This window comes from Tyto alba, unplaced genomic scaffold (assembly GCF_018691265.1).
Source record: "Tyto alba isolate M040663 unplaced genomic scaffold, T.alba_DEE_v4.0 Super-Scaffold_22, whole genome shotgun sequence".
NCBI lineage: Eukaryota > Metazoa > Chordata > Aves > Strigiformes > Tytonidae > Tyto > Tyto alba.
Window position 1 is genome coordinate 9,226,535 of NW_024881296.1, and position 25,731 is coordinate 9,252,265.

The following is a 25,731-nucleotide window of genomic DNA, read 5'->3' on the forward strand; positions in this document are numbered from 1 at the left end:
TGCCACAAGCTAAAGCTGCTCTAAACTGCTTTAAGTCTGTGAAACTGTAGTCTCTTCCAAAGATTCTTTTCTAGATCTAGCTGCACTTTGAAAGTAATGTCAGCCAGTGTCCTGTGATTGCCTTTACATTTGTGATCTTGTGAGAATTTCCTAATCAGCTTTGGTCAAAATCAAGAACTTCACCAGTGCCTGGGATATTTAGGGCATAGCCTCACCCTTCCTTCCACTGGTAAAGTTTTAGAAGCTACCTTCCAGCAGACATTAATAACAAGATGAAGCTAGTAGCATCTTCAATTAGCAAAGTAATGCTTACAAAGTAAGTGTTTATCCAGAGTTTGAATTTATGCTGGGGCAGAAGAATCTGGCTTTACATGAAGATTTGTGGGATCTTTCTTTGTCTCAAACTGATGTCTATTTTAAAAACTCTGTCACTGAGAATGAAATTTGAAACATAGACATAGTACTTAGAATTCAGAGTTTGTCAGATTTACTAGATGCTGAAAACATAAAAAATCCAGAACTGTATATTATAAGGAAGCCTTTTCAAGTCTAAAGGTGAAATGAACTTGACAATTTTATAGCTAATACATTCAGTCACTTTTGTCATAACCACATGAGACTTGAATTCCCCAAACACATCCAATAATACACCAACATATATAACACATGGAAAGATGGTGTAATGAGAATCATTCCATGTCAGCAATAAATCTGAACAGCTGATAAACTAAAATCACTAATGAAAACTTTAGTGAAAAATGCATGAGAATAATTTTTAAATGTATGGGTACTTACTGAGTCCCTGAGCTGACTCTGGATTTCATACAGGGAAGGTAGAGCTATCCTTCCCAAATATGGCTGTAGGGAAAGCAAATGTAGTTAATACATATTTTTGCTCTGCATTAGGAAGTTGTGAATGAGAATATTCGTATCCTTGCAGTTATAAAGAAAAAAAACATTATTTTTTTCCAAAGCCAGAAAGACCAATGGAACACTGAAGACATTTAGTGATAAGACTGTGACTTGCATACCTCCCACCAAAGATAACTGGCAAAGGAACTTTCTAAGATATTGCTGTTTACCATAATTTTCCAGGGGACTGGAAAATTCTGTTCACAGATCTCTATTTAACAGAAGTTGGATGATTAGGTTGATTAAATTGTGGAGTCTGGACAAAGGCGTAATAAAGCTGATACTGTGTTCGGGCAGAAAAGATTCAGTTGGGGATCTTACCAATAACTTACAAATGATTTGACTTTTCTGAAAGAGAGCTTTTGTTGAACAGGTTTTGTTTATATTTTTAAGGAGATTATATGTTTGAATTTTAACAAAGTGAAAAGTATCTATACTTAAACGTTTGGGAAAAGACAACCCATATACCTCTAGAAGGAAGGTGTATTGGTCTTATGTGATAAAACGAGTTATAAGCAATCAGATCAGTAAAGTCTGCTTTTACACTGACTTGTATTTAACAACCTGTGTCAACCCTTCTTCCTTCTCTTGCATTCCCTACACCAGAAGGTGTAATGTGCACTGGGACTGGCTTAGAGCTACATCTTTTTTGATTAGGCAGCTTGTATGTAGAAAGAAAACATTTATAGAAGTTATAACCCAATCCAGTGGAGGGATGTGAAAACTAGATACATTAAGCCTAGAAGTCTAAAAGATCTTTAGCAATATGGGTAAACCAACCTATATAAGAGGACATATATCTAGCATTGATTTTGGATACTTCTGTACTCTACGGCTTTAAATCAAGATTGAATGCCTTTCTTAGTGCAAAGCTGACACAGTAATTATTGTCTGGAGACAGATTTTTTGGGATGAGATTCTAGATTCAGTATTATCCCCAAAATCAGATTAAAAAAGCATAGATTTCTTTCCTTTTTTTTTTCCTTCATGACCTTTAGATGTATGACTCCACATATTGCTATTTAACTAGATATTGAATAAGCACAGTAATAGTCTTGCCTTTCAAGTATGCTTGTGAAGTACTTTAAAATCATCATCAGTAGAGACAACAAATTGATATTAAGGATTGGTACAATCACTACAAATTACTGAGTTATACAAGACTTAGAGTAAGGAAGGAAGAGGTACAAGAGAATTTTGAAATAGGTTGACACTTTTGTATCTTTGTAAATGCTGTTTTCTTGAATGGTTAATCAGTATTATAGGATGCAGTTTTCTATGTAAAATGAAACCTGCAGTGTGTACTCACTACATGTCTATTGGTAACTTGTGAATAGCTGTCATTTCTGTTTGTAGGATTTAGCATCTATTAAATGTTCAAACACATAAAATATTATTAGTAGTATCTGAGTAAGGATACGTTCGGTTACTGAAAGAAACACTTTTTTACTTGAACTGTATAGAGCGTTTTTCACCGGAATAAATAAATAGATAAATAAGTTAATACATAAATATGCTGTCTTCTGGGAGCTAACGTCAGATATTGCTGAGAGGGTGCCACAACTTGTGAAGAGCATAGACTACTATCCATTGCTACAATTTCATGTGGGCATGAATGGCACTGCAAGCTGGAACCTGGGCAGAGTCAAGGAAGACTACAAAGCCCTAGGGGTGCAAGCGAAAAAGTATTGGTTCCCAAGTTATCTTTTCTTCCATTTTACCAGTTAGAGGAAAAGGTGCAGTCAGAAATAAATGTACAATGAAAATCAACTTCTGGCTTTGTGGCTGGTGCTGTCATGAGTGTTTTGGCTTTTAAGACAACAGGTTATTCTTCAGTGACTACAACCTGTTAGGGAGGGATGGGATCCACCTGTCTAGAAGAGGGAAGGGAATCTTTGGCATCAGGCTGGCCAACTTGGTGAGGTGGGCTTTAAACTGAAGGACTTGGAGGGCGGGGTCCAAAGTGGCAACATTCACACCATTGTAACCAACTAGGGAATAAGGCAGGCCAACCAGAGCACTGACAATGTTCCTTAGCTGCCTCCCAAGATGAGAACCAGAAGACCAACCACCTCAAGTGCCTTCCAATGCATGGACCTATCAAGGTCCCTTCCAACCTGATATTCTATGATTGCTTCTATTGTTGTAGTCACAGAAAACAAGCATAAAATTTGAGCTTAATGAAACATCTGCAGTAGTTCATGATGTTCTTGAGATAAGTTTTTAATAACCACTTTTATTCTTTCTATTTAAGCATGAGACCCAATATCTTCTTGGGGATTAGTGAAGGCTCTGCCCAGTACAGAAAATGGTACTATGAACTTATGGTGGACCATCTAGAGCCCTTTGTCACCGCAGAATCAACTCATCTACGAGTGGGCTGGGCTTCAACAGAGGGCTACTCACCATATCCAGGGGGAGGAGCAGAATGGGGAGGAAATGGTGTTGGTGATGACTTGTATTCCTATGGCTTCGATGGCCTGCATCTGTGGTCAGGTATTCTCCTGTTTTGTTTTGTGTTGTTTTGTTTTGTTTTTTAAATACCAGAACGTTGTTTGCAATTACAGTGGTTTTCAACAGCAACAAAATGAATCAGATGTTTCAGCTGACAATAGGAATATACAGACACAGAACCCTATATCAAAATATGCTTTAAGTTGACATTGCATATTGAAAAAAATGTTTTATACAAAGTAATGAAGATAGACTAATAATTTATGTTTCAGTGGGGAATTATCTTTGGATTTTTTTCATCATAACTCTAAAGAATTTATTAATAACTTCAAAGGTGCAAAAAATTAACTTTGACAAGTGGTCATCTGGATTTGTAATTTCTCTGTGACAGTGTAAGAACAGCCCGAAAGACTTAATTCACAGGACTCTCTTTTGTTTGTTTGTTTGTTTGGTTTTTTTAAGGATTTTTAATATGCATCTTTAGTTTAGAAGTTTACAGATACTTTAGAGGTGAAGAAAACTTTTAAGTATGCTTTTTGCCATACATTTTAAAACCAGATATTTTTCTGTAGTGATGTTTTATTTACATACATTAATACTGACTGTTTATTGCAAGACTTCCAGAATCATATTGCTATCTTGCATATGGTGTGTTTAGTCAGGTATTAATCTTTAAAATGTTTTTGGCCCAGCTTGGATCAATTTGTTAATAGTAATTTCTGTATGCAGATCCTAGTGTTAAAGGAAGCTGAGCTGAGTATCTAAGATAATTCTTTTTAATGTTGATTCTGCAAATATCGTATTCTCTCTTCAAACTGGGTGAGCTCAGCAAAATCATAATAATAAGAATGCAAGCTTGTTCTCTTTTTCTTAATCTTTTTCACATAATTTAACTTTTGTGAAAAGATTCCCAGATATCATTTAAGATGGGTAGTCCTACATTTGGACAGTCCTAAACTTCTCGAAAAAAGTTTCTATTGTGGTTTCACATTGTTAAGAAAAAATATTTTCCTTTGATTTTGAGACATTATGGGGCAGTAAGGAACTGTAGAACTGACTGAAAACTGGGTTAGGCTCATTGGATTGGCAATTCTTGCCACTATGACGGTATGAGCAAGTTTTCTAAGGCTCCCTAGCAGACAAGAGAGGCATTTTACTGAGTCAGCTGTATGTATCATTCAAGGTTTTTGAAGTTTTAAGGCACTGTGGCTTGGTACTTGGAGAAGAATACAGTTTTACATTTCAAAAGAATTTTCCAATCAAAATAGCAATGGGTTGTATTATTAAGTAATAGCATATCGACTGGAGTGGCATCTTAGGAAAGTAGCTGCCACTTTGCCTCTCAAGTATAGTGAGAATTACTTTGGAACAATGATGCATAAATAATGGTATCATTAAAGCTGTGTCATAACTGAGTTTGTCAGATAAAGTATTATTATAGGAGAACCAGGAAATAATGAGCCAACTGAAATAAATTTGTAGTTAGGGTCCCTTATAAGAAGGAAATAAAAGATTACCAAAAATCAAAATGATTTTCTACCCACTGTGAACTTTTTAATCAGAAATATTACAAAAGAATAAATGAACAATTGTTTGGGTATCTCAAGTCAGTAATCTAGCCCAGTCAAAAATGTAAGACCACCTTTGTCTATGCATTTTTTTATATATTAATCACTGTTGTGAAGGTGGCTGGTAAGTTTGAAAAGATTTCTGTCTTCATTGATATTCTCATGCAACACATACCTGTCAGACTTGGAAGGACTTTAAGTAGTTGAATGTTAAATATCATGGCCTTTCTTTTTCTTCCACAATCCCTGCGTCTTGGTATGTCTCTGCAATGACATTTTAAAAATAATTTGAACATGAAGCATTTACTGCATTAATGAATAGCAACAACAATTTCTACTCCTGAGTTTCTGATCTGGGCCAGGTCTTTACCAGAATCACATTTAGTTTACAATTTTTCTTCAGTCCTTTAATTACTTCTCTAATATGGAGAAGTGGAACTCAGATTTTTAAAGCCTAAGGCCAGAAAAGGCATTTACATCATTTGGTCTGACTGTGTGTTCATCAATGACCAGCACATATTTCTTTTAACAGTCTTGCATTGACCCCAATAACCTGTATTTGGCTAAATTTTAACATCTAAAATGGCATCTAGTTGCAAGTAGTATGCCTTGAGGAGATGAAGTATCCACTTTTCATTGATAGGTCTTTTAGAGTTTAATTATATCAAATAATTGTCCCTTCCTGTGAACTCAGCTGTTGTGATGTTTTTCTCTGCTATTCTCTACTGTGCTCTTTGAATTTTGGGATGTAGAGCTAGTAGAAGGTAGTTTCCTTGGAAGCCATTCCTTACGCTGTGACTGCTACTCTGTTTCTCAGCAGTGTTCCCTATAGATTTCTTAATTTGTGAGGGGCCATTAGGATTATTCCATTTCATTTCCCTGTCTTTGCTCATGGAACTGTCTGTTCTTACATCAGTCAAGCTAAGGACATCCTGTCTTGGAAGGGTGTAGGGAAGCAGCAAGAGCATCTGAAAACTATTGTGGTTTTGTTTCTTTTTTTTACCCCGACTGTACTGCTGACTGCCCTTTCAAGAGGGGCAGATTGCACAAGAGTGTCTGTCCTACAGTCTGCAGATTATGTGGCAGTCCCAGGAAGTAATTTTCCATATGTAGAGTATTGAAAGTGGTGGTGTTTTTTGTTTTTGTTTTTTTTTTTTTTTTTTTCTGGGAGGCGGTGGTGGGTGGGGGGAAAGGAGGGAGAGGAGTGAGGGGGGTGATGGTGGTGTGTATCATGAGAAAAATTACTGAGATTTTTCTTTTATTATTTTTGCTGATGTTGAAAACATATGCCATCTTCACCATCTTGGAAATACAGTGCTTTTAGTTAAGTCCTTCATGTTTACAGAAGTTGGACAGCATAGTTAAAAAGCTAGTGCTCTGTTCTTAATATGCATTATAGTTTATCTCTTGCAGACATTGCATATGTTACTTTTGGAAAACATATCTAGAGATATTTTCATACAACTTCCATGTTTTTCAACAGATTTCTTGAAATTTCATAAACAGTAGTTTTCTTTTTCTGTATTCCATAGATTATTTCTCTTGAGAAGTAGGTGTGCTTGTGTAAATGTAAGAGAGAATGATCCTCTAGAATTCATACAAAATTTGTTAAAGAGAAATACACATATTATTGAATATATATGCCTCAAAATTGCTGCTGTCTTTGTATATGCCAGAAAAATACTGGTTTGTGGTTTGATTATGAAATTGAGTAGTATCATGTTATACAAGTTTGAGAGGGTACCATGATGTGGCCCTTAAAGAAGTACCTTGCTTGTCCTAAGTAATTTAAAGTACGATACTTGTCCTTACCTTGAATAATGAAGCATTCTTTACTCAAGTATATTAGATTTCATATTAGATACTAATGGTTTTTGAATTTGCACTTCTACTACAGTGAGGAATAAAGTTTCACTTTCTTGGTTTTGTTCGCATACATAGGTATCAGTAATTATTTTTGCTTACATTAAATGTAATTTGTTCATATTATTTATGATTAAAATTGCTTTGTAGATATGATTGCATGCTTCTATTCACTATATTGCAAGCTTAAAATCAGGTCTTGGAAGTTATAGATTAGATATTTGTGTATTAACATGTTTGTGCTCTATTGCTACATTTTCTTTCTCTTTTTTCAGTCTGATATGAAAACCTGTATGATTTTCAGAAGTTTTGCTAAATGTGTCTCCTTTACTTCCTTAGGTTGTGTAGCACGAACAGTAAATTCTCCCAACCAACACCTGTTAAGAACTGATGATGTTATTAGCTGCTGTTTGGATCTGAGTGCTCCCAGCATCTCTTTCCGGATAAATGGCCAGCCAGTTCAAGGAATGTTTGAGAATTTCAACATAGATGGCCTCTTCTTCCCAGTTGTCAGCTTTTCTGCAGGAATAAAGTTAGCATCCCATGTAGTTTTTGTTGTTGTTGTTGTTGTTTGTTTGTTTGTTTGTTTTTTTCCAGTCAGTTTTTCTTTCTTCTTTTCTGTGAATATGCTGAGTATTTCCCTGGCTGTCTTTGCTCTCATTTCCCTTTCTGACACCTGCTTCTTTGGCACAGTTCAAATTCTTGGATAGTGAGAGCTGCAAAGGAGTCCTGAAGAGATAGTGCATCTGCTGTTTTTCAGCACACCAGTGTATTCAGGTGGTTTGCAGATATACCTTAGAAACAGCTCCTTTATAATTTCTTAGCTGACACATTGCTACACTATTTGGAGAGTGTTCTGGTATAGCATCAACAAAAATCTTATGAGATACTCAGTGAAGAGAGAAAATTATTCTGTTGTAAGGCTAGTTTTTTGGGTGTTTTTTGATTCCTTCTGGATGGCAATGTTCTGGGAAGATTTTTCAGTATTATGTTGTTGCTACTTCACGATCACTTCATTCATGGAATTTTTCAGTGACAGAAAACCATGACAAATTCACCATTTTGTAATGAATAAAAGAACGCTTTCCTCTAGGTTTCTACTAACATGTCAAGTATAATTTTTAGGACGAAAACATAGGAATTTTTTGTATTGTGTCCTAAGGATTCAGTGTTCTGTGAGAGAAAAGAAAGAATCATATTCCATGGAGTTTTCAAGCTCATTTCTTAAATGAGGGAGAATAGCAAGCTCTTCAATAGAGACAGTTCAGAGATGTTTGATTGATTACTCTGGGTTATAATCTCTGCCTTCTGAGACTCGAAAGGCTGCTGCATAGGTGTGCTAAGTAAACAGATTATTCTCTTCCTGTCTGCTCTTTTGTTCTTATGATTTAGAATACTTTTATGGAGGTGGAAGTTAACTAAAAGAAAGAATTGTTTACTTTTCCCCATGTTTTTTTTGCGTTGCACCTCCTACTTCATAAACTCCAGCACTTGTTAAAGTTGAACTGTAAACAATGCAAAAAAGCTGCAACACTTTTTTTTTTTTTCCTTTTTAATAAAAATAACATTCAAAAGCTGTTAGGCTTACAAACTGATTAGTTTTCACACCAGAGGTGCCTCAGTTACCTGAAGTCACTTTGATGTTCACAGGGTACGCTTCTTGCTTGGAGGTCGCCATGGAGAGTTCAAGTTCCTTCCTCCACCTGGATATGCCCCTTGCTTTGAAGCTGTCCTACCAAAAGAGAAGCTGAAAGTGGAGCATAGCCGAGAGTACAAGCAGGATCGTAGCTACACAAGAGACCTGCTGGGTCCAACTATCTCTCTGTCACAAGCAGCTTTCACTCCAGTTCCTGTAGATACTAGCCAGGTATAGAAACTGAAAGATAGTATTTTAATTTTTAAACACACGTATTACAGGCCTATGTTATTTCCCACTTGACTGAATTTACAGTTTGTCTCAAATTTGTTTTTCTCTTGGGATTTGGGTGGTATGTTCCATTGTGAGAAGCTGATAATGGTGCATAAAGTCCTTATAGTGCTCACTAGAAATTGCATATATTTCAGTTCACAAACACTGTAATAAAGAATGGTTTACCCTTAATATTAGAGTATGCAAAAAAGAATATTTGAACTTCTTGTTTTGTTACTAGACATTTTTGTTACTGTTTAATTACAATTTCTGAAGATTATGCATTATGGTAAGACTTTTAGATCAGCTTCAGCTCTCATTCTTTACTGGACTTGCAGGTCACTGAAAGTGTCATATGCCCCACTGTGGGCAGTAAAAGTCATGCATTAAAGTTACAGTTTTGTTTTGTTTTGTTTTTTACATAGTTGCAAAGAACGGTAATTCTTTGATACCAAAGAGCTCCATCTCTGATCACAGATAATAAGTGTTCGTTTTACATTTGACCAGAGTTTGAGATTACATAAATTACACTATGTGCTCAGATATTACCATATTTAGGAACTTGTTCCTGAAAAATACGCATAAAAAAAAGAACAAACCTGCTAGTTTGTTGCCATTATGCACTAAATACAGGATTCTACATGTATCATGTAATTACGGTTCTGTAACACCATCAGTTAGGGTAACATTATCATGATTCACAGCGCTGTGTATTTGAGGTCTTTCGTTTTTGAGGTAAAGCAGACCTGATTTCAGATTTTTAGGTAAAGTAATGTGCTGTCCTGATTTCACTTGTCACCTGTCATCATAATCTAATTATTATTTTTTTTAATGGGGTTCAGTTCTCAAATGTTTATATTTGTCTGAAGTGTTTTGCACAACGTTACATTGGTTGTTGAGATTTTTAGTGTTCTTTAAGCTGAGAAATTGTACTGGTTTGTGAAGTTTCTAGCCAGCTCCCAGGAATGTATTCTGTGCTATTTGGAGGTGTTGTGTTTAAAAGCGTTTTCCATTGCTGGTCAAACTCTGGAACTTGTAAGTTCATAGGTTAATTTCTGTTGATCTAAGAATTCTCACTCTCTTTAGTCAGTAAGAACTGAATGATAATTTAGGTTTAATTGAGATCTGTTTTGTGCAAAGTTTTTCTGTTATGAAAATTTGGGTGGCACTGTCTAGCAACTTATTTGTAATAGCCTCTTTCTCTCTTCTCTCTTTAGATTGTTTTGCCTCCCCACCTGGAACGGATTAGAGAAAAATTAGCAGAGAACATCCATGAACTTTGGGTTATGAATAAGATTGAACTTGGCTGGCAGTATGGACCAGTATGTACCTTCCAACTTAATTTTCTGTTAATTATATAATATTATTCAACACATTGGTTTCAGTGTGGTAATGGGACTTCATTTTTTTCCATCCTTCCAAAATTAGTAAGATTTTAGACCTTTTCCAGCAGAAGTAGGTGGAAACCAACAGTTCTTGTGTATTTCTGAGCCAAAATTCTAGTATTAAAGCTGTTTGGTACTGAAATTTTCAGCCAGTCTAACTGCCAGCCCAGAGAGCACATAGTGGGTTTTTCACCTCCTGTTTGTTCTTGGGGCAAGGAGTTTAGTTTAGTAATCCAATGGAAGCATTTATTCTTGATTCTTTTCACATGTACTGTTTCAAAAATCCCAAACTTATTTTTCATGAAAAATAAGTATTGCTTATATGAAATCCCATTAAATCTGCTTTCATCCTTCCTTCTCTGAATTTCTTCATGCTCATGTCTGGGTTAGATGCACACATAGCTATTTTCTTATCTCTTTCTACTTTTCATTGACTATGATAGAAAAAAAAGAATACGTGGCTTCTGGGTTTGATACAAAATGCAGTAATTCTGTTGATGAGATTATTTTTTAAAAATTAATCATAAAAAATACATATTTGGATCCCAAATGGTGGTGTTTCTGAAGAACTATTGCTATGAAGAGTATATAGAAACATACAATAGATACTAGATGTAAATGTAAAAACACATATGCATGTATAGAAACATATATATATTCTATTTTTGTTACTAAAAAGATTTTGTTCTTCTGAGGAGTTCAGATTACAGATTTAATGTAACTGGGGGTAGGTATTACGTTTGGTGTAGCGTACAGCAGTACTTAAAAAAGATTTGATTGATGGAGAAGATACTACGATTGTTTTGTTTTGTTTTTGTTGCTATCCCCACCAAATCAAACACAAAACACTATTTAAATTAATGTGTCAAAACATTTTAATTGTGGTGTAGTCATACTAGCTGTGAAACAATCTGCAGGAACTTTTAGTATACCATTACTTACCAGTGAGAATCTAATTGTACAGTTGAACAGTATTTTAATTTAAACAATATATAGTAAGTATCAAGTTAAGCAGCAGAAAGTGTCATTATATTCAGAATGAAACGAGGTGCTAAATCTTTTAAGTTATTCAGCTTTCTCTCTCTAACTTCAGTGTTCTGTGGTTGGATGTGCTCACTTTGGGAATGTGGCAATTTACATGCTGATTATTTTCCAGAGATTGACTCCTTTATCATACGGGTTTCTCACGGATGATTTAGTCAGTTTAACCCACTGTTGCCAATTCTAGATATCTGAATTGATGCACTGCAGTTACTGAGTACTGAGGGAAGTCACGAAACAGAAATTAGCTGGTTTAGACACACACATATGAGTTGTCTAATCTTAGTTAGATTTGGTCTTTTTAAGTCAGAGCACTAGGGGAAATTCAATTAACACTGAGATTCTGAGGAACACACCTGATGTCCAATGTTTAAATTAGCTGTACCCAGATCTAGAGTAGTCCATCTGCTTGAAGACTATACTAATCTTTATTAATGCAGATTACCATAGGTCTTAGAAATCTGCTAATAAACATTTTCAGTGTCTGCTGAAAGGTGTTTCTTATTTCATCTGCTAATGATTTTGATCAAGTAGCTTGGCAGTTGGATTGCTTGTATTGCCTGTCCAAAGAACATTAATCTCATCAAATGAAGATAAATATATCCTGGAGATTGTAAATATTTTTCAACCCAAGATAATTATCTCCTGGAGATTGTAAAAATTTTTCAATCCAAGACATGATGGCTGTTTAATTTGATAATTATTATGTGCTTAGATCAAAATGCAAAAATATGTTGCTCAGAAATATTACAGAGAAATGTGAGATTTTTTCCATGAGATTAAGTAAACTTGATTGAGTAGTAGTGTACAGTTTAGTTACAGTTATAGAAAAACACAGAAGAACTGGCTAAAATAGAACATGGTAAATAAAAAATAATTTCAGCTATCGGTGATCCATGTTTGTATTCACTCTGTGAGTACTCATATATAATTAATACTCAGGACTTGAAATTAGAGATACTTTATAAATATGTTACAGTTTGCAGATGACTGTTTTTCCTTCCCCTGCTCAAACACACAATGTTTATGTCCCAATATTATGATTTTATTTAAGTGTATTTTTGGATACTGTATATGGATTTATTGCCATGATGCTAGAGCTTTTTCATTTAATACATTAAAATATCCAAAGAAAAGCTCTTTTATTTGATGCAGTATGCAGGGTAAGCAACCAGTTTAAGTGTGATAGATTATTTTTCTGAAAGTGAGAATTTGCATGCTGGTTTATGTGCTACTCACTTTTAAAATCCTTTTTAAACATCAAATCTGTTTCTGTATATGAGCAACAAATCAAGGTATTGAGAACAGATTATACCCAGTTCAGGGGTGCCACTTCACTGAGAATTCCTGCCTTGGTCTTTTTTTTCATCTAAAATAATCGAAAAGCCATCCTGTATTCACCAAATGAGTGAAGATCAGTTTTGAAAAAGTATAACAATTAGGCTACTTAACTTCAATTGCTAACATTCTGTTTTCCATCAGAATTATCTGATTGATCAAAAGTTGTCAATGTTATTTTTCAATAGATTGCACTTTGCAGCTTTAAAGGTTAATATGAGTGGTGAAGTTATGGTCCATGAAAGATAGACACACAAGTTTTTTAATATATGGATAGAAGTGTAGTCTCAACTGAGCAAACGTTAACAATTCCTTTGGGATCTTTCAGCTAATATTTGCAATCTAATGTTTTTTATCAAGTTTTCTAGCAAGACATAATCTTTGTAGTTTTTGTTGACTGAGCTCTAACATGATAAAGATGAAAAGTTGAAAGCAGTAGAATGATCAGGTTATCCCAGCCTCTCAGGTTGCCGTTCCTAATTATGGCCAGTATTAGGCTAAAACTGTACAGAAGTAGTGCAGGCTAAAAATTATTTTGATCAAAGTATTAAGTTTATAAAATTTAGAATTTTGTAAATTATAGTCTTTATGACTCTGCTGTCACTACAGTAAAAATAAATTAGTGTTCCAATTAGTTATGACTGCTGAACAATTGCATTCTGCTTGTATACTACTGGACATAACTAAGAAACAAACATTTTCTGAATTAAGAATCAGGGTTACTTTTGTCGGGTAAGGACTTCAGTACTATTCTTATCAACATACTTATACAAACTGGATGTATAATTTTTCAAACATGGTGCTGAAGAGGAGTTGTTACTTTATGGCTGTATGTCAAAACATAGATTGCACTATTCTTGAACTTTGCATATTTGTTGTGAACATCTGTATAATGAAATGTGCAAATTAGTATTTATTCTACTTGGGATCTGAAAATTTGAAGTTTATTTACATATGCAAATTCTGCCTTACTTGAACAGGATGATCATGCTGTGAGAATACAGAATACTTTCTATTTTGAAGTGTTGTTCAGTTTGAGTAATTTTGATAGGATCAGTTTTAAGTACTTTGTGTTTTGGACTGTTTTAAATTTTCTTCTAGTTTATAAGACACATTAATCTTATTTTGCTACTGTCTTTTCAGGTCAGAGATGACAACAAAAGACAACACCCATGCTTAGTGGAGTTCTCAAAATTGCCAGAGCAGGAAAGAAATTATAACTTGCAAATGTCACTTGAAACACTGAAGTAAGTTGCTAGAACTTCTGAAGCTTACAGTGAGAGTTTCCTAAGGAGATTCAGTTTCCATAATTATATTTTGACATGTGACTTACAATTTGACATGTAATTGAGGGTAATAATATGAAAATGAGGGAGTGAGATACATTAATGAGTGATGTATTTGGCACTGAAAATGGCTTTGATAGTCTTTTTAATATCTATGGAATTTTAGAGTTATTGTCGTAATGCTGATTATGAAATAGCAACTCAGGCAGTTTTAATCTAGTTTGAAGGAAATAAATAGATTCAAGCTTTGAAAAAAAAACTTCACTTCTGATTTGGTTTAATTCAAATTAGTTTAATTGCTTTTAATTTTCTTTATTGGTAAAGCATACTTTGATAATCAATAGATACTTTTTGGATTTGACTAATAATGAGCTTTATTTCAGGACCCCTTGCTTCTATTTCTGTGTCATCTGTGCATATTGCCACAAAAGAGTAGTAGGCATTCCCTCCTTTTATGGGTGAGCTGTTAGCTGTGTAAATGTCACGGAAGCTCTCCAGTCGGAATGCTAGAAAATTTCAGTAGGATGTTAATAAGTTTGTTCAAATAATCTAGTTATCTGGCTCACAGAGATACAATTCCTCATCTCAGCTTTGTCAGTCAAGCAGGTATGTGTTCTTACTTTGCTGCGAATGCATTGAAAATGTATTAGTGTAAACAATTTCTTCCATATGTAGCATTTCCTATAGCCAGCATGTTAAAATATTTCTCAAACTGATAGATGCCCAGTGGTATATGTGGTTCTCCAGTCACTTCTGTTTGCAATCCACTGAAATTCATTTTTTTTTTCTTGATAAAATGTAATTGCTTTTTCCTGTTCAGAGCATTAACAAAGAATGTCTATAGATACGTGATACTGCTTTTCAGGGAATATTTGTACTATATCATTAAAAAATTTGCCATGTAAACTGATAGTGCAATATAGTGTTTACACTCATAATATAAGGACTTTGTCCTCATAGTAGAAAGCTGTGAAGAACATTCCTCCTAAAATTTCTCATAGTGGCCTTCTGTGGTCAGCTTCTCTGCGCTGTTTACTGATACAGCATTCCCACAGTAAGTAAATTACTTGATAAAAAAAACGTATTTATGACCCTAAGTGTTAACCAGTTTCTGGAAGGATATGTTGGCATTATTTAGAGATAAAGCATTCAGAGATAAATGAAACTCCACTGAGGCAAGAAAATAAGTTCATATTTGTCTTCAGCTAGATATTTAGAATTTCAAGGAAAACTTTTGAGACTCCTGTCAACACAACAATGTGCTAAGAATCCAGAAGAGCTTCTTCCGTTCCATTTTGTAAAACTACAAAAGATGATGTCATTAACTTTCCCTACAGTTGGGTATTTTGCTAAAATAATCTATGTACTATGACTCGGGCTTCATAAAAATCATGCTTTTGGACTTAAATGCACACTCCTAATGTTTCACTAAACATTAAACAAATTTTAGTAGTCCTTACATGATTACTGGCTTAGGACCCAATGTTTTTCTAAATCTAACCCTGACAAACCAAAATTAATTTGGTTTCATAAACATTTAAATTACGGATTACTTTTATTTTAGTAATTTTACCACTTTAGAGAGCGCCTTTTCATTAAACAGATAGTACCCAAAACATAAAGCATTCAGTCTTTCTATGAATTTCAAAATCTTTATGCTTACTGAGCTCAGTCTTCATTACATTCTTGCATAAGTCCTTGTTTTCTGAAGTATACAGTTCTAATTTTGCAATATCATGTTGTATTTATCATGCAGACATCTATTGTTGAGGGCCTAGAATATAAGTGTCTCACTCGGTTCATTTCTGTGAGCTTGCAGAGGTGGAGAAATTAGTGCACTAATCCATTCTAGATGATCCTGTGATAACTTGAATTGTAAGCTACTTTTTCTTTACTAGACTATTTCTTTACTAGATGTTTCTAGCCTGCTAGGAGTCAACCTTGTTGGGGGAGAATGGGGAAGAGGGAAAGAAAATGTTCTAAAATTTCCTTTAGACAGCTATATGCTATGTTCTTCACAATTTGCATCAAATTGCATAATACATACTTGAAGTAGTTGTCAGACATCAAGAATAACTCTTAAAGTAATTGTTGGGGTTTTTTTATTGGTTTGTTGCCATTTTTGCTTCCAGGTCTACTAGATGAGAGAGGCAGAAAACAAGGAAGTCCTGAGTCATATATCTGACACAACACTTCTTTTCAATATATTGGGATCTCTGTATATTTTTCAGTATGATTGAATACTTTTATGAACGATAAAAATGATATACTATATGAAATGTCAAGATTCAGGAATGAGTTACCTCTGAAAATGTCATGGAATTAAAATATGCTTGCTCATACTGTTTCTGCACATTCTTATATATATTTTGTAGTTTGATCTCATGGGTTTTTTTTGATGCTTACTATTTTGTGACTGACTTTCCCATTTCTACCTATTTGCTCAGTTGTGTGTGTGATAATTACATGTATCAATATTATGCTGAGGACTTCATTCAACCCCTTCTAGTTTTCTTGTTTAGCTTTGAAGAGCTTAATGGGTCTTACAGGTTCTACCCGTATGGTATGACTTTTTATCCTCCTGTGGCTCTCTGATTTGAATTTACTATGTCTGGGTGATGATAATGTAGGGTTCAAATTCCTGGTTTACAAGAAAATCGAGGTTACCAGGGGTTAGCTCCTCTGTACTGCTTTCCACTGTTAGATATGTTTTCTTCCTTACAATGGTGATAGCTGCATAGGAAACATATACAATTTATGCCAGTTGAAATTTAGCTGCATGGAGGATTCTTAGCAGATAGTGTGCTTTGCAGGAGGTGGCCACTGCATGTTTATTTCCTCCTACCTGATTTTATGGTCTAATTTTAAATCAGGGTTCACAGACTATAACAGTAGGATTTACTTCATGTAGCTAGCACTAAAAATATGCTGTAAAAATCTCCTTGAAACACATGATTCATCTGCCAAGAGAAATGCTGCTAGAGCAATATGTATGCTCTTTTTTTTCCCCAGCCACTTCAAGAACAGTAAATATAGTTAAAGTAAGACTAGAAATTATAATTTTAAATAGTGACAAGAACAAATAACCTTGTTTTCCATCTTTCTTCCATTTGGGGAAAATTAGGAATGGCTTATAGTTTGATTTCTTCTGTGTAATCAGTTTCAATCAAAGATATGGGTGTCACTTTCAGATTTTGAGAAACATCTGATCTGACTCCAAAGTGGTTTCTGACTTTTGTCCAGGTTTTCTTTTAATTTCAATGTCAATATTTTAGTAATGCACCTAGGCTAAAGAAACTAAGGCTTGATAACCCAGTATTGAATGTGAATGCAGGAACAAATAGTTGATCAGTTACAAATGAAATGCTGGAGACGAATGAGACAAGGTTTATAATGCTGGATAGTGTGACTGTAAGGAAAGGAAGAGGTATGAAATAGTCAGAAATCCAGTTAATACTGTCAACCTTGTTGTATGTTAATGTAAAGAGTGTTTGTTTTCTGAAATAAGCTGCATCTTGGAGAGTCAGGCTAGAATATTCTGACTGCATCAGTGGCTTTGTGGTAGAAGCCTTATGGTACACAGCACACCATGTCTAGTTTGAATCCTTTTCTTTGAAGTGGATTAATGTGCGACCTCCATACCGAGCATTTAGATGGAAGTTTTGGCCTAATGCTTATCATGCATTCTGCTGTCAGTCCTCTCAATAGCATGTCCTAACAAAATCCAGATCCAATTAAAATCTCTGAATAACAGCCTCTCTTTGTAAAGAAGACACATTCTAAGGATAACAACTGACATTTCCTGCCTTTTCTCCTTTCATCAGCTTTGAATTAAATAACGTAATACAAGAAGGTTTTGGTATAAAGCAGTATGAATGAGTATATAAGCAGTATGAATAAGAATATAAAGCAGAAATATATATTTCAAGGGCGGGGAATCTTTCAACTGATGCCTCATATAGATGAAACAGACTGTATGATAGTTCCGTTTTGAAGTAGTCCACTCATATTTTTACTAAAATTTTTAGGAACATCTTGTGGCATTTTCTTAACACTACCAGAAAGCTTATTATATATACAAAAAGGCTGGTGTTGATCTTTCCATATTATATTGTTGACATTCCCATGGGTCTCATTGTTGTGTAGCGTCATTTACATATACAGCAGCAACTCTGCATATAGAAACATTAGCAGTAATTTATCTCTGATGTCTGTGTCCTAGAACCTTGCTGGCATTAGGCTGCCATGTTGGAATTGCTGATGAACATGCTGAAGAAAAAGTGAAAAAAATGAAACTTCCAAAGAAGTAAGTTGAAATTCAAATGCATCTTTTTGTTAGGCACTGTGAGTTAAGTGAACTGTATTTTAACAATTTGATATTTATATCTCTAGTTTTATTTGTATTTGGGTATGCATGTATGCATACAAACTTAGAAAAATTTATACATTCATTCACACGTTTTCTTTTAGATGTTTATTATCTGACATGTAGACAAAGGTTAGGTTTTCTGTGATTCATTGAAATGTCTGGCATTCATTGTTACATAATTCTTTTATGTGGAGTGTACTGCAGAAACTTGATGAAGAATTTTTGCAGCAAACTTGTCAACTTATTTTGCTGAGCTGCAAATATTTAAAGGTAACACTTCTGAAAGTACTAGAATGGCCAACTAGTGACTTGAAGTGGAGAGAACTGGTGTAGCTCCCAGACTTTTTTCCTGAGTGATCAGTTGGCAACAGCATTGATAGGACTGGGCTCAGGCTAGTATGGTATAGTGACCTCCACTACTGCCGCTCTGAAACCAACTCTCACGGCCCAGACAAGGTGTCCTGGCTTCTTCCTTGGCACCAGTGCGCCCCCCAGTTTGGGGATGAAGAATTTGGGAACTTTAACACAGTTAAAAGTAAGGGAACTGTACTTGGTGATAAGCATGTGACAACCTTACAGCTCAACATACATTTCAGCCCATGGGCTAAAGGAAGATTATAATGTGTATAAAACCAGAAAGGTAAAGGTCACAGTTTCAGTATGGGAGAACTTCTATGTGTTCTGTTATTCCTGAATTTAAATTAATAATTTAGTTTCCTTGGTTATGACTAAGAGCAATGGTAAGTGCTGGTTGCTAAGTTGCTGCCACCAGTAGCAACTTGTAGCTCCTTGCAGGGATGTGATCTGTGCAGAAATAGATGTTACTCTGCTATTGCATATCTCCATTATTCACAGTAGTCTTTCACTGACCCATACCCTCATATTCCAGACACTGCGTCCCTAAGGCCAGAATAATGACCTCAAGCTCATGTTTAATAAGGCAGGCTTTTCTTTTTCTTTTTGTGAGCCAAAAACACATGCCCCATCCTGGCAAGTTTCCTGCAGTGTTCTGGGTAATACTTTACTACAAGGTACCTATTAAGAACCTGGACTCTCAAGTCTTTGATATATGCCACACTGTGCTGATTTACATACTGTTATGTATCAGGGATGTACCACATCCCTGATGTGGTCACTTCACAAGAATGAATGAGAATAAAAGCAAGGGATTAGTTTAAATTCCCCCAAACTGTTCTTCAGTTTTGGTATCCCAAGATAACTGCATATAAGACTAAAAAGAAGAGGTTTTTTTTTTTTCTGAATTTCATGGGCAGAAATGTATATACATTTGCAAGATTGTTTGAGTGAATTAGATTTGATGCTTTTGAAAAACTGCAGCTAAATGTCAAGTCTGAAGAAATTATACTTCCTAATTTAAGAAGAGTGATAATAGTGAGTCTTTAATGTCAATAACAATCATAACTTTAGAAACCTGAGGTCCTACTATACGTACCAAGTCAGAATTATGATACCTCACATACAATGGATAGAAAAAATGAGTAAAAATGAAAGAAAATAAGTAGCTACATTCTTAATAGTGTCAGATGTTTGTTCAGCAGAAATGGAGCAAAGATTTCATGATCTAGATACAGTTGTGTAGCTATAAGGCTGGATCACATTTCTTGTGGGATACAATCCTGCAGAGATGAAGGATTGCTGTTTCACAGTTAGGCTAGATTTAGCCATAACAAAAGGTTACAGGAGGTAGTGTGTGAAAAGCAAAATTTTTGGTGGGAGAAGAGATGTTACCTCCCGTGTTTGCTAGTTTGAACAACTAGCTGAAGTGTAGTGCAAACACAAATTTTGCTGATGGAAATTCATTTTCTGTTAGGAAGAATTTCCTGGTATAACTTTACTCTATGTATTTGAATAAAGTATCCTTCAAATACCTTTTTATTTTAAAATACCTCCCTGAAATATTCAAAGTCTTTATTTTCATAAATTCTGAATATTTAGTGTTTCTGTGGATTAATAAAAAAGTCTAAATGAAACAGAAAAGGGAAAAAGAATTGACAGAATGAAAAGAAAAAAGTTTTGGTTTGTTTTTTTTTTAAATTATTCAGTGGCACAAATAAAAATTCCATAATGCTTGTTATAAATTAATGGCAAATCAATATGGTGGTGATAATGTGCTGTTGAAGCAGTTAAATTTACCTACTTCTTAAAAACAATTGTTAAAGTAAGGCCAACAGAGATACTGAGCAAGGTAAGACCAATAAGATACTGATGAGCAGATAACGTGACAGGAGCTGAGGTTTTAGCTGTTTCAACTAGTAACAGCAGTTTGCAGCTAAAGACAGTTCTCCAACATGCATTTGTACACACGGTATGTTTTTGTTATTTTCTTTGTATTTCTTTCGTATTATTATCCTTGATGAGTATTCATTTGCATACTGAAATAAGGTACACACATCCTTTGTGAGAAAATTATGAGCATCCAGGTTCTTTGACCCTGCTCTTAACTCAAATTAACTGTGGGTATCGTAGCTTTTGTAATGCACAACATAATGCATGTGCAGGGGGGTGTGACAGGAAAGAATGAAGTAATTTCCAGCCTGACAAATGTGTTAATTCTGTATGATTCACTATTTCCATTACTGTCTGATTTTACTCATCTCACTGAAGCCACTTCACAGCTACCCGAGGAGAGGTAACCATGAGGGCAGTTAGCTAGTGTGTGGGAGGTAGCAGCACAGATGCCAACTGCTTGCTTGAAATTTTTTAGAAATTTGGCGATTGGTAACTATATGAATGGATGATTTTGGATTGATGTTCTTGAGTTGTTGTTTTCAGACTTAAACTTCTTTTCTTTAAGTGTGGTAATTTTGAAGGAAGATCCAACCTCATGTTTATAGATGATAATCCCCCTTAAATACTTGCTTATTTTCAATTATTGTTTTCAACCAATAATTTGTTTAAATGGGTTTTAGAATAGTTATCACAGAAGAGAATTAATTAAGATTTGTGAAGTATTTGCATATTTTAGAATATAAATGGGGATAAATACTGTTTATTTTTTCTGGATTTCACTCTGTCAGTCCAAATAAAGAGAATTTGAGAAAATGACCAAGTTGTTTAGAAAATAATTAGACAATTACTTAAACCATCCATTCTTTAGACACCCCAGGCATATAATTTCACTGAGAGAATGTTGTTGTTTATTTTCCACAGACCCCTTTTGTTATGACCAAAATAGCTCTTTGTTTTTTTGAGTATGCTAGAGGAGAAATACTTGAGGGATAGTCAGGGCACGTCCACCAGCTCTGGCCTGGTCTCTTCTGGGGCCACAGGGAAGCAACAGCGCTGGCACCTGGAGCATCTCTGCACCCCTCGCCTCCAGCTATGGTCTCTGCCAGGCTCTTTTTCACACTCTTTTCCTCACTCCTCTCCATCTGTGCAGTGTTTTGCCCTTTCTTAAAAATGTTTTCCCTGAGGTGCCACCCGCATGGCTGCGGGGCTCAGCTTTGGCCAGCAGCAGGTCCCTTTTGGAGCCGGCTGGAACTGTCTGTGTCCCTCACAGGGCAGCCTTGGCCTCTCCTCACAGAGGCCGCCCTGCAGCAGCACCCCCTGCCAGCACCTGGGCACGGACACCCAGGACAGCCCCTGTCTGTCTGCACCCCCACTTCTCTCTTCCTGCTCCTCTTTCCCTGCCTGTTCCATCATCAGCTGAGGTAAGGGAGGCAATGCCCACCACGGTAGCGGTGCCGCATAGTGTCGTGGGTTTTCGTTGTAAATTTAGTTAAGTCCTGATGTGCTGCATCTATCACCATATGCATTATGGCCTTAACTGCAGAAGATTTGGTCATAAGTAAAGTGGGAGATGACTGTAATTAATTTGATGGGAACAATTTAATAAAAGTAAACAACACTTTCTTCTTAGGAATGCTAAGAATAGTGAGGAAGCCGTCTCTCTGTTCTGAAGTCATGCTTAAATTTTAAACATTTACTCCTATGATTTGATGGATAGTTATGGTATAAACTATTATAAAGACAAACTTTTATTAGATGAACTTAATATGTGATCTTGAGTAAGCTGTTTGACCTGCTCTGTGTCTCACATCTATATATGTAATAGGAAGAATATATTTTCTTGCTGCAGTAGGAGATAGATAGAATTTAATAAGTATTGTGAAGTGCTCAGAGGTAACAATAATAGTGTTCATGTAAGTATTTAGGTAAGCAACATCTCAATATACTACTTTAAATATGTGAAAGTACTAAAATACTTTTAAAACTTTTAGTTCAAACTATTTTGGATAGCTTTCATTGCCAGCTATTTCATCCTGTCAAGATGTAATTAACTTGAAACAAAATCAAATGTCAGTGCATTATTATCCTTTTTCTTACCCATTATTTTCCTTATTGTTGTCCTAATTAAGACAAAATATTTATATAGATACATTACTTATATGTCACTTCTTTCCTTTGTGGTTTCTATTAATTTCTTCTTACTGAAAAGTAACTGTAAGTTCTGTGTTTTTTGACAGCTACCAGTTGTTGAGTGGATATAAGCCTGCTCCCATGGATCTAAGTTTTATCAAACTGACCCCCTCTCAAGAAGCTATGGTGGATAAACTAGCAGAGAATGCTCACAATGTATGGGCAAGGGACCGTATAAGGCAAGGCTGGACATATGGTATCCAGCAGGTAAGTGCTAACTTCAGTTGCTTGAAAAAGCACTCATCTATTGAGATATTTCATAGTTAAATGGGAATAATGGAGATACAAAAGCAGGAAGAAGCAGCTAATGAATGCGAGTCTGTCAGTCAAAGGAAGCAAAAATACATAATAAAGTGATCCTGCTAAATTTTCTACCAGTATGAGATTCTTCTTTTACAAGCAGTATTAAAAAATTGGTGGTATATTCTTATATGCTATCTAGATCTCAGGGGGAGAAAATTGCATGCAGGAAGCTAATATGCTCTAGTATTTTAGGAAATGTAAACATTGACTTTCAGTAAGGGAATCATTTAAATGTTTGCAGTCATGGGAATTTAATCATTTTGTTTATCCAGGAAAATCAGAATATAAACTTCTACTAATCACTTTGCTAATATGTTGTATTTCTGGCAGAGGCTATGTTTAGCTGAGAATAGTTAAGTCAGACTCCAAGTTCCAGTCCTACTTTAGTAGGTTTGTTTCAGTGAATAGGAATGCTATATGGTAGGTGTCACAGTATGTTTTAAGGGAGAGGAGTAAAAATTAAGCATGGTGGGTTGGTAACAGCAAAAATCAGGGTGTTTTGTTTTCTTTTTTTTAAAAAAATGGGTATACAATGAGCTTATTTTTCAAGACAGCTACTGTATCAGTTTTATCTTAGGAGTCATATTTACTCTTATTTTTGTCATTATTTGTGAATTTCGTGTAGAGAAGGGTGTCTTCACTTTTGTTGATAGGTGTGTGGTAGCATATCACAGTGAAATATTAGGAAAATTCATCTCTTGGGAAAAAAAATGATTTTTCATGGTTTTATGCTGGGCATAAAAGATCACTATTTTTGCAAAAATGAGAAACAACTGTTCTGTAGGTGCCTACTCTTTACTGCCTACAAACAGTGTTTTTCTTTTTGACAAAAATTCAAGTTATACATTTCAGTTCAGCACATTTCAAATTTTGTTTTTTTTTTTACAGGACCAAAACTCATTCTATTTGCAAAGCTTTTGTATATAAAAAAAAAATAATCTGGTTTTATATAGATATATATTACATTAAACATTTAAATTTACCTCATCACATACTGACAAAGTACATTTATGTGACAAAATATACGTCACATAGCATTTCAGCATTGCCCATTATAGTATCTTACTATAACGCTCTCATTTTAGTACTTTGTAAACTAGTTTGTTAGGAAATCTATGTTCTGTTTTTGGGTCTAGGCAGACAATGAGCCAATTCTTGTGTTTTCAGACTGGAATGTATGTAATATCTCCTACTAGATAGACACTGAATATACTTCAGTATTGCTGCAACTCCCCTGCTTACAACAGGATTAAATTTTCCCCTAATACTGCATCTTTGAGTAAGGGGAGGTGGCACTTTGAAGTGCTGTTAACATTTCTGATAGAATATTAACCATGGGAAGTGTTGGAAGTGATGATTCTCTGTTGTCAGGCAGGGGAGCAGGTTAATTTATTTTGAACCCACTGTTTCAATCCTGTGTTTATAGAGGCAGTACACAATTAATTTCTAGAATGAGAGTCTGTATGTCTCTAGATGCTCAAAATAAATATTTCTGATATATTAAAGAATGCACTTAATAATTTACACCATGCCTCCCGTATTTTTATTCTCCCAGAAGACAAACATTTTCAATACAGAGCGTTGCCTATCAGGGGTGTGAGTTGAATGAAAGTTGGGAAATAGTTACAGCTTTGATAGAACCCTGACATATCCCAAAATTAAATTTAGTTTTGCAACAGAATTTATTGATTAAGATGAAGTTAAGAAGCTTCTTGAATCAAATGCATCTTTTAGCTAATTATCTTTCTAACTAGCATTGGGGAAGTTTAAACCTATAACTCATACATACTGAATAAAGTTTCTTAGATCTGGAAGGCAATTTGATTTACCTTGTGTATCTGTATATCTTTGAAAAAAAAAACCAAACCACAAATAATTTTGCCATATTTATTGTACTGAATTTGCAGTTAAACTATACATTTTCTGAATTAGTGAGGAATTAAGTAAGAAAGATGGCTAAATCATGCTGTCAAAGACTTTTCCATTGTTACTGGGTTGGGAATGATAAGCAAAAAATGTAGTGGCAGTGGGTGGCAGTGAAACACAGTTTCTCCTTTACATCTACACAATGTGTTTATACACTGTTGTTATGTATGTTTTGATGTGTCTGTTGATATAGAAGGTTCTGCTTTTGTAGAGGCGTGAGGTGATAGTAATAAATCATTAGTTTTATTATGGTTCCCAAGAGACAGTGGAGTTGCCCCAGGCAAGAACTTTGGTTTAAAAATATAAAATAAAAACATTGATTAGACAAATCTAGTATGGGATGTAACCTAAAATTAAACAGTTCAACTTTATGTCAGAAGAATCATGAAGTCTGTCTTGCGTTCTCAGCGCAGTGCCTGGGGAAAGAGACTGACTTTACTGTTGAATCTAAAATGTTGTGGCCCTGTGAAGAGACTTTTTTGAGGCTCACTGGGAGAGAGCAGAGGGAAAGAGGAGGACTCTCTGATGTGCTCACTGAACAGCTCTCTATATTTTATCTACTGACTCTTAAAATACTGACCTAAGGACCAGCCTTAGAACTCAGGCTTCCCCTACACTTCCTTCCTGAAAAATGCTCTTCTCGCTGGATGACAAAGCTCAACGTGCAAATTAAATCTGCGCTCACTTATTACTATTTATAGTCTGGTGTGAGAAAACTTGTGGAAGATAGAGGTATAGTTTTGAATCCCTTAGTCTTGTAATTACTGAACTGTGCATCACCCATTTTTCACAAGTGCTTTAAAAATTGTCACCTATATCCTCAAAGATATCTGACTGGACAAAGAACAACAGGTATCTAAATCCATTTTGATGGCCAAGGACAGGTTGTTATTTGAAGAGGTTATCACTATCACCTAGACCCGCTAAGTTTTAGAAT

General features: G+C 35.1%; 1 protein-coding gene across 7 annotated transcripts in view; it reads left to right on the top strand.

Moving 5' to 3' along the window:
- Positions 1–25,731, top strand: part of RYR2 (ryanodine receptor 2) — a 430,624-nt gene that overhangs the window by 227,797 nt on the left and 177,096 nt on the right. For all 7 annotated transcript variants that reach the window (XM_033008863.2, XM_042795831.1, XM_042795834.1 and 4 more), the window contains 7 exons: positions 3,167–3,408; positions 7,137–7,329; positions 8,448–8,664; positions 9,924–10,028; positions 13,614–13,717; positions 17,979–18,062; positions 22,613–22,772. In XM_033008863.2, the coding sequence (XP_032864754.2) occupies positions 3,167–3,408; positions 7,137–7,329; positions 8,448–8,664; positions 9,924–10,028; positions 13,614–13,717; positions 17,979–18,062; positions 22,613–22,772 (1,105 nt within the window). The remainder of the gene's footprint in view (positions 1–3,166; positions 3,409–7,136; positions 7,330–8,447; positions 8,665–9,923; positions 10,029–13,613; positions 13,718–17,978; positions 18,063–22,612; positions 22,773–25,731) is intronic.